Below are 13399 nucleotides of genomic sequence, written 5' to 3' on the forward strand. Positions count from 1 at the left end.
TCATTTCTTCTGGACTTCCTAGTCTTTTATTCTGAACAACAATCTTTTTCCAGACTTCCGACTTCCGTCTTCGGACTGTCCTGTCTCTCCCAGAAAGCTGTTTTCTCAAAGGACAAAATTACCCCTAAATCTCTATACGTATCACTTTCTATACGTACATAAAATTTCCTCACTTACGTTACTCAGAGCATTACTAGCTATATGAACACTGCATAAATTCTGACCTAATTCGATAGATTATCACTCTCACTTCACAGAGACCGACCATAAATTAACACGTGAGCAATGTATTTAATATTACCGTATCTCTTTACCTATGCTACCCTATGCTCGATTACTATTGCATAAAATTCACAAAATACTAGCTCACAGCAATCCCTAATTTACAAGATTATTTAAATCTTACAAAAATCAGATATAAATATGCGAGTATCATTATCTTGCGATAATCAGTATCGTCCTAACAGACAGGAAAATTATTTTATATCACCCTATGAAATCCTACACATGAAAATTTCTATCGCATGCAATCGTCAATTTTATCAATAAACTAGCAACTGTAAAATTAAAGAGATATATTGCATAACTACTCTAGCATCAACAGAGTTCTATGAAATTGAATAAACGATACATAATATGGATCCTAGTCATACCAAACACATTTGCATAAAAGAAACAATCAAAAATAGACAATTACGTGAAGAATTAAAATTGCTACCATAATGCTATTCTCTTTCAGAAACTGTGCGTCCTTGCACTAAACCCAGTCTTTTCTTACAAGACAGCCACCTGGTCCCGTTTTCTTGATGAATGAGGAAAGCACTATTCTTTTTAGGCTCCCTCAAAGCCAAACTTATCCTCTCTTAGGGTTTTCGGACTAAAACATTTCGACCCAGGTTGTCACTTTAAATTCACATTACTTCCAAAGTGTCCGCCTTAATTTACTCTGACCAGTCGTATGCAGCGGTTCCTAAATTTCTCTCAAGATAATCCTTTCCTTCGTCAGATTTTGGAAAGCCTAGAATCTCTGAACTACGTTGCATATCAATTTCCCTTTGAAAATGATAATTTGACATGGATTCCTATCAAGCGGTTATAGTTGATAGCTCAGATGTTTACTTTCTCAGGACAGCGTTGTACTGCTCTGGTCAAATCTCAATGAGTCATAGATGCTAGCCTTTCAAGTTTAACACTGACATGGGGGGGGGGGGAGAAAAGAAGAACGGTCGAAATTACCTTTCAGAAAGACTTTTCTGGCTTAAATTGATAAAATTTAATGCTCAATGCATTCAACATTAAGGTTAAATACAATTCAAAATTCGACACTTTACATAGCCCATGATACGTATCCATACATTATGCAATACAAAAAGGTGTTTGAGTATGTAACCGAAAGAAAAACATTGTATCCATTGCAATTGTTATGCATGAAAGTAATCAGTTATTATATATTGTTTCTATTTGAATGAAATGCAAATTATATTACACAGTAATCACACATTACAGATTAAATAAACCCTAATGCTTGCATGGTGCAAACAGATGTTTTGTTGTATCAATCGAGTGTCCACGCTGCAGGAGTTGTTAATAAAACAGCTTCACTAACCTTTAAGGCTTTTATTGTAATAAATGGTAATAGCTTTATATATTCTTGTGTTATTTCTGAATGGCAAGTTCCCTATTCTAAACATAGTGATTACATAACAAAAATCGTTATCTCCCAACAATTCTAGATATCTCAAACAAGTGAATTATATTCTTAATGACTTATAGCAAATGCGGTTTTGCGTAAAAACATCTTCACATCTCTGACTAAACTATCTAAGAAATGTATTTTCATTATTGACACCATGAGTACACCAAACATTGCCAATCCATACTTAAAAAAAAGCTTTCTAACATTGTTAACCCAGCAATCCCCCATCTGATCCTAGCTGTAAATGATAGCATAGTGTAGGATATCTGTCCTCTGGTATTTTTAGAATTGTAAGCGACATTTCTGCATACATTTATATCTAATACTCTGCATTCTAAATCTTTCTAGATTATTGTCTATGAATGCATTTGGAGGAGACTTGGATGTTCGAAGAATATATTTACAAAATAACAAATTAACTTTTTCAATATCATAGGCTTCATAAAACCCCAAAACTCAGACCCATAGTTCAGAGTGGGAGTTACCGTCGAGTCAAACAGTCAAATCAATCCAGTTACAGTTAATTTGCCAAGACTTTGCTTCAAAGTAGGCGTAGCCTTCAGCGCTTACAAAGCAGAGTTTTCTGGCGTATACTCCAGATTTGTTTTGAAGAAAATATGCATCTTTGATACTTGTAATATAACTCACTCTATACTTCTGTATGGCCAAAGTACGACTTTTCGTAACTTCTGAGATAGTAACCTCTCATTTAGCATGTACTTAATTTGTTTGTCATGGTTATTTGCTTTTCCAGGTAGCTCCAGAAGATCTAGTAAGCATATTTAGTGTACACATGGCCTTTGCAAGTTTTGAGCATCTTTTTTTCATGCTTCTTTTGTAACAGTTTCATATTTTTTTTAAATCTAGTTTTCAACAAGTGTACTTGTATTATTGTAAGCTTTGTGTGTCATCCTTTCCTTTATTTTAGAAATAGATACATGTATTATATATCTATATCAATAGTTATTAATTTGAGATTAAATGTGAAAATGTTTACCTCACCTATCTTATATTATTTATGCAAAGTAAGCTCATGATATGTCCCTGATCGTGCCATATGTACCGTCCGTCGATCGTCATTAGTCATTCACTCTTAAGGCTTTATTCCTTATGATAAGTTGATTTTTTAGTTATCGAAATTGGTTTATAAGCTTGAATCATAAAGATCTTTGATGCGTTTGCTTACAAGCGACCTCTTTGCTTATTAACTTGGAGATCCAGCCTCAGATTGGCTTATCATATTTCCACAACTGAAGGTATATTTTGGAACTAATTTAGATCACCTTTGGCATGGGTAGTCTTTGGTCTTCAGGCTAACAAAGATATCTGTTCTTATTATGACATGTTATGTGATCTGAATGGTTTAGTTAGTTATCATTCGACAGTGTCAACATATTATTATGGGAAAAAATGTTCTTATTTTTAAAACGGCACCAAATTAATGTAAATCTTTATTTAATATTTGGGAAAGAGAAGCACAATGTAGGTACCCCAAAATGCCAGTCATGAATATTTATCTAAATAGTATACATAAACTGCAATTCAATCTTGACTTTACGCACACTCACCCCTCCCGAATAAATAAGTTTCACGAGTCAATAAAGCCAACATTTACATGTATTTCATGTATAGTTTTGGAACAAACAGTAGCATCTAACGTTAATAAACATGATGTATTGCGTAACAAGGATTCCATGAGATTAGGCCATGTGAAACTCAGACAAGACCACTACTTGATGAATTAGCTACAATTCTTCACAGGCCATCACTTTATACCATATTGCTACACTTCAGCTTTCATAAAGTAAGTCACATAAAACTTCATTTTAATTCCCTTTATCGCCTTACATAGACTTGGCCAGAATAACCAGACGCATGCCAATCTTTCATTAGTCCCAATTCAGGTAATGGCCAGTTATTACAAATATGTTTATTCACTTGACCATTGTACAGGGGGACAAACTCCCACAAAATATCGCCATGTTGCCTTTATTCTCTTTCTTCTTATTAATTACCTCTCCTGTCACCTAAATGGTTAGAGCGTCTGCCTCGGATGCGGGAGGTCGTGAATTCGAACCATGGCCGACTCATACCAAAGACTTATACAAATGGAACTAGCAGCTGTCTCGCTTAGCAGTCAGTATTAAGAGGTTAGTGTTAGGAATGGTTGGCCTGGTGTCAGGATAATGTGACTTGGTTGGACATGATGTCACATGTCTGTGGCACGATGCCCCAATAGAACGAAGTACAACACTATAGACATTGTAGAGGTGTGACTCAAATTGTTAAAGCTGCGTTAAAAATCCCCCACCACACACATGCGCGCACACACACACACACACACACACACACACACACTTATTAATATACACAAACGTGCAACTGCACATTATCTTCAAGAGAGGTGCTGCATTATAGATACATATGAAGACAGAAATATATTATATTATTTTTTTGTTACTCACTTTTTGTTATGTTTCAAGTGCTTCAAACAGTTAAGAGTAGTGCTTCAACCATTAAGAGTATTTTAATCAAACAGAGAAAAACAACTTAAAGATTACAACGTTGTTTGCATAGAGATACATGCTTGCAAAATTTAACACGTATGCTTACTTCACAATAACAAAAGCTAGTTTAGCGATATCAGCCATAATTGGGCCTATCGTATATTCCTTGTCAGGTACCTACAAATGTTATATGTACCTTTATACGAATACATGTGTACATGCATATTTTTATTTGTGTAGATCGATGTCATTAATATTTATTCTGTTGATTGCGTTGACCGTGCATTATTTGTTTAACTTATTTTACTTTCTATTAGTTGAAACTTCAAACGAATCATTCAAAATGCTTATGGCGTGTAAATATAAAATACAGCCTTCAAATTATTGCATAGTATAGTTACACTACTAGTATATAAAATTGGTTTTGTAAAGATTGTTGATATAAATATTCGCAAAATCTTGCAATCTACATATATATCCTGCATCACTTGAAGACGAAAACCTCACAATAATATACATTGTGAAAGAAAATGATGTCTGCAATATAATGAGTGGGGGAGTATTAACACTACAAATAGGTATCAGACTCCAGCAGCTGAAATGGACCACCATCGCAACCCCCTGCACTTTACGTTGGATGTTCTTACCCCCCTCCCCTCCCGCCACTGCTCTAATGGCCTAGTGGTCAGAGCGTCCGCCTCGGATGCTGGAAGTCAGAACCCAGGCCGAGTCATACCAAAGACTTATTAAAATGGTACTAACAGCTCCTTCGCTCGGCGCTCAGCATTATGGGGTTAATGTTAGGACTGGTCAGCCTGGTGTCAGGATAATAATGTAACTGGGTAGGACATCGTGCTACATGTCTGTAGCGTGATGTCCCAATGCTAGACATCACTCTTAAGTGCCACACTGCAGACATTGTAGAGATATGACTGAAAAATTGTTAAAGTTACATTAAAATCCAAATCTTTCTCTCTCTCTTTCTCTCTCTCTCTCTCTCTCTCTCACACACACACACACACACACACACACACACACACACACAAAGACACACACACATACATGCCTCTAAGAGACAATTACACAGAGGTAATCATTTAAAATCCACTGCATCTCCCATGCCACTTATTACTATTATTGCCTACATAAAAAAAGTTTGGTTACAAAAAGTTTTTTTAAAATGAGTTTTTGTTTTGTTTTTGCTACATTTGACCATTGACCGCATCCCATAAACCACAGCACTGAAGCCAAAGATGATATCATTCTAAGAGATGGTTACCATCAGGGCAAATTAACAGCAAAGTTTTGTGGAATTCCACTCATCCTTAGTGAAGAAAATGCTGTAACGGACATACTACCAAACTGACTGCCACATGGTATAACAATATCCCATAAGCTTTTTAAAATAGTATGGGGATAATACGGTGTGATACAGTATTTTAATTTTGTAGCTTATCCTTAATTTTAGTACCAGCACCATTGGTAACTAGATGGCTGCAGTGGAGTGGCAAATTATCGATTTTCGCTACTTATTTAATCTTACCTCTCTGACCCTTTAACATACTGCCCCATCCCCCTCTGCCTGTCGTCTTAATGTCCGCCTAAAACACGTCATTTCAACCTGAAATTCTCTTTGCTTTTCGCAAAATATGGCGCGGAGCAGTCTGTATTCGTGTCCTGGAATTCAACGCCTACAATCGTCTATGTCCCGTGACAAGTCACTTCCAAATACAAGTATATTTGAACATACATCAATATTATTAAAAAATCTCTATTTGTAACTAAATATCTCTGGTGAATTAACGGCAATTACGATGCAATGTTATATTTGTATAAGAAAAATCTACATTGGTAATTATATGAAAATTATCACCAATTGCACATATATTATTGAGAAATTCAGTTGTCTTTTCTGATGAATACAAATCTGTATGACTGAATGAATCGATGTTAAAACCAATACACTGTTTTAATTCATAATATGTAGGTATAATTTCAAATTAAGAGCGTTGGCGTGGGAATGCATTACTTGAGAAAAATAGCTGTGCTGGATTGGTTTATTCTGCTAATTGTAATTGGATTTTAAAAAAAGTTGCAATGATAGATGATAACATTTACATTGTAGTATATATATTCCATTCATTTCCCTTTTCTTTCTACTTTGATAGGTTCCAGAGATGAGTAATAGCTTCTGTGTTGAGTTATTTGAACCTACTGCAGGAGCACAAATAGGAAAGGTCAAAAAATGTATAGTCACAATAGTCAGCGACGATGGTAAGACATTTTGATTCTATCCATGAATAGATTTGAATATTTATTATTATTATTATTATATGGAAGTTCAGAAGCTGCTAAAGGGCTATAATTCTCTTTAAAATGGTCTCACCAAATGGTCACGTTTTGACCATGATAAGTATCAACTTAGTTTCAAAGATTTGCTGCAAGAAACTCTTTTGCTTATAACTGGAGCCATGGAGTAAAAAAATAATGGAAAAGTACTTTTATCCTAATTTTTGCCACATTTCTAAGAAATTAATGAAATATAATAATAAATGCCAACGTTTTAATGATACACATCAATTATGTTAGCTGTTAAAGAAAAGTACATACTCTTCCAGCAATGTTAGATTATTTCAGAGAATTCTAAGATACAACGATAACTACCAAAAATTAATTAAATAAAATCTTCATTTCTGTTGCATGAATCGAAATAAAATTATTCGTATTGAAAATAATGAGTGAAAGGTAAAGGTAAATCCTTTAAACCCTAAATCTAAAAGAGATGAATAGTTGTTAAGTTAGTTTTCCATAACTATGATAAATTAAATATATGCAATCCTGGGCACCATACTTGTGTCTTAGCCTGTGCTTGGTTACATGCATGCTTGATTAGCCAAGGTAGTTTGTTTTCTCCGCCTCGAGGGTAATTTAAAATCTTAACTATCAAGGGTGCTGAATATAAATTACTCGAACTTGCCATAGAATCGATGAAATAATTCATTAAATTTCAACTTTAATTTTAATTAAATGTAGCGACGACTGCCTTTTACAGTTTCTAGAACAATTGTTATATTAATTAATAATTTTTATTTATTTATTAACTCATTCATTTTCTTCAGAATTCAGTGGGATGGTGTCCAGAATAGCTGCTAAAACAAAAGAGAATATGGACGCACTAAGGTTGGAGAAGAGCACGTGGTTGGAGCAATTCCAGCATGCAATAAACATCAACGACGGTGACGTGCAAACGGCTACAGTACTCGATTACGTTCTGCACTTTTGTTCTTTTTTTTGGAAAGTAAGTTCAATAATTATGCGTAAAAGAAATAATATTACAGTGTCACAACTGTAATACTGTTCTTTAATGAACCCGATGTCTCACCTGCGACCGTGTATCAATCTCGTGGTACTGTAACTAACAAACAACTTTAACACAAAACGTTAGTATTGTTGCACCGAAAAAGTGACCCCTGTATTTCATTATTGTACCGCTGGTGAGATGATGATGATGATAATGATGATGATGATGATAATAATAATAATAATAATAATAACAGCAATAAGAACAACAGCAACAGCAATGATGATGGTGATGATGATAATGGATGTGGTACAGCTGTCACTGCCACTACTACAACATTTGATTTTAGTTCTTTGCTTCTGCCGACTGCATTATTAGTATCGTCATCATCAACAACAGTAATGACATAAATAACGACATTAATGTCAGGAACATTAGAATAATTTATCTTTGGAAAATCACATCCATACTTTTTGGAAAAACTAAGAACAAAGCTTTGTGAAAAGGTCAGATGACTTACGTGACATGCAACTTTATTGAAATATATTGTTAGTTATGGTGATGGGCATTTGATTTGTTGTGATGCCTTCATTCACTTTGTTGCCATTGTGAACAATAATAATGAAAAAATGTACAGTTTATATTACAGTTTAAAATGTTAACTTTTTCTCTGCATTTAAAAGGTTGAAACTTATTTTAAATTGATGGCCTACCATCAAAAAAATTTGTCTCAGTGTTCCAAGCGAAAAGATCGCGACATTCATTTTTCGATTTAAAAAATAATGAGGTTTTTGTAATATCTTGCTTCAAAATATAAGACATTAATGCGCACCTTCGTTCTTTCCTGTTATCTGAGAAAATCTCTCTTATCGATTAAGAAATTTTAAACTCTGACATTTATGAAACTTAATCCAGGATCTTGAGTCGAAGCAAAGCATTGTCAAACAAATCTTTGTAGTTTCTCCCCAAAATACTAAATATTAAGCAAAGTTCGAATTATTTCCAGAAATCTTTTCATATTTCAGGTTCTGTTTGCTTGTATTCCTCCGCCTTCAATTGGTGGCGGCTGGCTGACGTTCTTTTTATCCCTTGTTTTAATCGGCATAATGACAGCCATTGTGGGAGACCTGGCGTCCATATTTGGTTGCCTTGTCGGGCTCTCGGATACAACTACTGCCATTACATTTGTGGCGTTGGGAACGAGTATGCCTGATACATTTGCGAGCAAGCAGGCAGCTTTAGCGGAGAAATACGCTGACAGCTCGATCGGCAACGTCAATGGCAGCAATGCTGTGAATGTATTTCTTGGGCTAGGACTGCCATGGTTAATTGCCAGTATATACTGGAATATTCAGGTAAATATGAAGTGGGAGAATTACGTTTTGTTTGATTTGTGCGTATATGTGTTTGTGTTGTGTGGAGAGAAGGAGAGGGAATTATGATATAAATGTTGTAGTTTTTACTCAATCAGCGCGCTCTCCTTCCCACTAATGACAGCCAACCATTCTACTGTAGGGACCTTTATGGACCCACAGATTGAGGCCAAACTATCAGGGTTCCTTGAATCCATAAAAGCCTGGGGGAGGTGGCACCATCCCCTTCCTCAGGAACAACTAGCAGACTGCGGTGCAGTCAGAAAAGTGCCACATGCACAATTGTGCGCACGCCACTATAATTAAACTCAACAACAACAACAACAATCAGCGCATTTCCAAATGTTTGGTGGGTAAATTTCCATTTAGCATTGATTATTTGATTTCCTGCACAATATTTTTGATTGAATTTTACTTACAATGGTACGAAATTTGTCAGTTCCAAAAGTATTTTGCCTATACATATATAAGCGTATGATCTTTGCGAGAACTTGTATATTTACTGTATTCAATATTCAAGTTATTACCTTTTTTATTTTAATATGTGTTATATCACACACACACACACATACACATACACACACACACACAGATGAAATTAGCTAAGTCAAAATACATCAAAATACTATCTGATGGAGTAACAAATCCTCATTAAATGACACATTTAATAAAAAAAACTCCTCGTTAAATGACGCATTTGGTAAAATATCCTCATTAAATGACGCATTTAGTAAAATTAATCGTCATTAAATGACACATTTAGTAAAACAAATCCTCATTAAATGACGCATTTAATAAAATATTCCTCATTAAATGACGCATTTCTTTTTTTAAAAATCCCCTTTAAATGACGCATTTAGTAAAATTAATCGTTATTAAATGACACATTTAGTAAAACAAATTCTCATTAAATGACGCATTTTGTAAAACAAATCCACATTAAATGACGTATTTAATAAACATATTCATGATTAAATGACGTATCTAGCAAAAAAAAGATCCTCATTAAATTACGCATTGAGTAAAATTTGTCATCATAAAATGACTCATTTAGTTTAAAAAATCCTCATTAAATGACGCATTTAGTAAAATTATTCATCATTAAATGACGCATTTAGTAAAAATAATCCTCGTTAAATGACGCATTTAGTTCGAATAATCATCATTAAATGACGTATTTAGTATCTTTAGAGTTATCACTGTACTACTGTATCATGTCTTCAGTATTTAAATTTTTTAAAGAAGTAGATAAGACATAACAGCACCTGCCTTAAAAGCCAGTTTTGAATCTTGAAATTCTAGATTTCATCCCTGTTACCATCATATGTTCGACGTTCTAGTCACCCATTAATGGTCAGTAGTGTACTTTGGTTTCCTCCACTTCATAGAGAGCTTCCGCAAGTAACAAATCTTTAGACACTTGGATGTGAATAATTTTGAGATGTTCCTGCTTTAGAACTGGGTGTAAAAGAATCGCGTAGAGAAGGAGCATTAGAATAGCATGGCGTGAACTGAGACACCCCAGTTTTTTTCCTTCTGCTTTTAGCTAATATCCAGTGTTTCTCTGTAATGGTAGAAGAAGTCTTTACTTACCAAATTGACCATTGCACTTTTTACAATTCCAATAAAAAGCTTACAAATATTATGCAGACTTTAAAATGTTGACCTACAACAATTACAAAGAGCATTAGACAGTTGCGACCTATGCGTTTTATTACTTGCACACATGAGGAAACTGTCTCAATTAAATAATTGTCTTGACATCGTTAAAGATAATTACGATTTGATTCACTTTGTTTTTCCAGGGTTCCACGTTTGACGTCCCGACCGGTGACATTGCCACCAGCGTCATTATCTATATGTTGGCCGCCACCCTGGCGATTATTATACTCGCAGTTAGAAGACATTTCGCCTTTTTCGGATGTGCTGAATTAGGTGGGCCTCGCGGACCCAAGATTTTTACAGCAATCCTAATATCTCTTTTGTGGATTTTGTATATTATTCTTTCCTCTTTAAACTCGTCTGGTACAATAAACATAAATGTACACTAGTGGCAATTTAAAAAAAAAGTCTATTGTTTATGTTTGACAATTTAAACATCAAACATTATCAACATATCGATGTTTTTTAAATAAAATTATTATTTAAATAATGTATAAATGTTTAAAAAAAATTATAGCTTGTAGGTGTCAGCACCAATAATAGTCGAGATGACGGATGTTAATTTTCATTCACATAAAACGTCGTTACTTCATTGAAAAAACGTAGCCTATGCATATATATATATATATATATATATATATATATATATATATATATATATATATATATATATATATATATATATATATATATATATATATATATGTGTGTGTGTGTGTGTGTGTGTGTGTGTGTATGTATGGATGTATGTATGTATTATTGGAACGTTAATTAAATTTTGGGAAATGAATGTTTTAGATATCTTTATCATGATTAAAAAATAAGACATGAACAGCAAGTGTAAATAATTTTTAACTTTGGTTTCCAATCAAGAGTGTTAGATTTTATTTTTCCAAAAGAAGGCTAGAGTATGTGACCGTACCACTCCGTGCCCCCTAGCTTGCCTGTACACATGTTGAGCCTTTTATATACACAGACATTAACATATGTCTGAAAGGAAGAAAAGATAGTAACACGGACAGCACTTACCAGCTTCTATTATGTGCAATTTCCTTCTTTAAATTTTGATTGCATATTTTATATTTTCTAACGTTACATTTGTAGATTACGTTCTGCAAAGTACTTGGAAAGTTTGGGTTTTTATCCCCACCGGAAGTTGAAGATCGACCATGTCTGTTGATATTATGCATGTAGCATTGGGGTATATATTAAGGCTTTATAAAAGTAGCATACTCTCATACGTCACTAGTTTTAATTTGAATACAGTCGATTAGGGCAGGCAACTTGGACTTGGCAATAATCCCAAAATTACATATTTATTCACAGTCGGGTAAACATGTATTGTAAACAAATAAGCATGGCTTTCTCACGATCACACACACACATACACACACACACACAAACACTTGAGTTTATATCATGTCTAATTCCAACCTTTGGGACATTCTTAAAATGCAACTTTTGCATATTGTGCCTGCAAAATTAAACCTTTTAAATAAACAGTAATGCTGTGGTCAGCCGCTGCATTGTTGGGCCGTGTAAATTTACTTTTTACGATCTGCATGAAACAGCTGACTTCACGTAGAACATATTTACATCACACGGATCATAAAGAAATGCAAGTTTATGTCCAACGGATGAGATGTTGTTTTGAACTTGTCATCAACATGGCAACATTCATGGTTCCGCATAATGCATAACTAAGCACAGTGGTTCAAAAGGCAGGGGTGGGCTAAGATACCGTATATGGTCAAAAGTGATTGGTCACTTGCAAATGTACATGCACAGCATTCTTGCTTTTCCCCAGTGGTTTAAACTCCTTAGCAAAAACAAGTTTTTAAATTGTTTGCTTGTTTTGTTTGGCTTGGGTCACGGAAAAATTTAAACAAAATTTGTTTGAATTTGTTTCGTACATTATTTTATGTCATTTGAACAATTGTTATAAACTGATTTCAGCGCAGTTTTGTTGTTAACTCAAATGATGCATTATCGATTAGGAAAATATGTATGTTTTTGAGTGTAGTTTAGCCATTGAAATATTTGCTGACATAAAAATTATGAGATCCAAACTTGTGGTAAGGTGTGGAGCATTAAAAGACAACTCCCTAGTCATATGTTGGAAACGTACTTTTTTAAGGATGTTGCAGTCTACATGAAATAAACTTTGACAACGCTTTCAAACACTGGATTGACACAAGTTGCTGTACCCATGCATGTTTCTGTTTTAACGTTGTCCATTTATTATTTTATTTAATGATGTTTTGTAACACTGGTTACAAAAAAAATATAAAAAAATGAAATATTTTCACCTTGAAATAAAATAATTGAGTCAAAATAAACACGTTTTATCACATACTTGTGTTTGCTCTCTCTCTCTCTCTCTCTCTCTCTCTCTCTCTCTCTCTCACCGGCACACACACGCACACACAAACAGAATAAATTCATAAGAGAACTAATAATTTGAAGATTTAAAGAGAAACGCAAACACAGGAAATGTAAACAAAAGTACAATAGAGCCACTGGGGTCAGAACACTGTTGCACCAATATTAAGGTTTGAGAGAAGAAAAAAAAACTATTATGCGCACTAGATTTACTTCTTGATAAGAGCTGGAGCAAATATTCTGAACCGCTCCGGTGGCCCAAATGATTAGAGCGTCTGCCTCGGATGAGGAAGGTCGCGGGTTAGAAACCCGTTGAGTCATGCCAAAGAAATAGTACTAGCAGAGGTTAGTGTTAGGACTGGTCGGTCTAATGTCAGGATAATGTGAATGGGTGGGACATGATATTACATGTCTGGTGCTTGATTCCCTACTGCTAGACATAATTATAAACTACCACACTGCAGACATCGTAACGATA

The 13399-nt window shown here is 34.5% G+C and overlaps 1 protein-coding gene across 1 annotated transcript in view; it reads left to right on the plus strand.

Annotated features, from left to right (window-relative positions):
- The window catches only part of LOC149803391 (sodium/calcium exchanger 3-like), a 28373-nt gene extending 17228 nt beyond the window's left edge, over nucleotides 1–11145 (plus strand). Inside the window, exons 6-9 of the mRNA XM_089953096.1 lie at nucleotides 6372–6477; nucleotides 7323–7501; nucleotides 8530–8859; nucleotides 10683–11145. Of these exons, the coding sequence (XP_089809222.1) occupies nucleotides 6372–6477; nucleotides 7323–7501; nucleotides 8530–8859; nucleotides 10683–10928 (861 nt within the window). The 3' untranslated portion in view covers nucleotides 10929–11145. The remainder of the gene's footprint in view (nucleotides 1–6371; nucleotides 6478–7322; nucleotides 7502–8529; nucleotides 8860–10682) is intronic.
- The last annotated feature ends 2254 nt before the right edge of the window (nucleotides 11146–13399 follow it).

Source organism: Sinohyriopsis cumingii, chromosome 3 (genome assembly GCF_028554795.1).
Source record: "Sinohyriopsis cumingii isolate HCF-2022 chromosome 3, ASM2855479v2, whole genome shotgun sequence".
Taxonomy (NCBI): Eukaryota; Metazoa; Mollusca; class Bivalvia; order Unionida; family Unionidae; genus Sinohyriopsis; species Sinohyriopsis cumingii.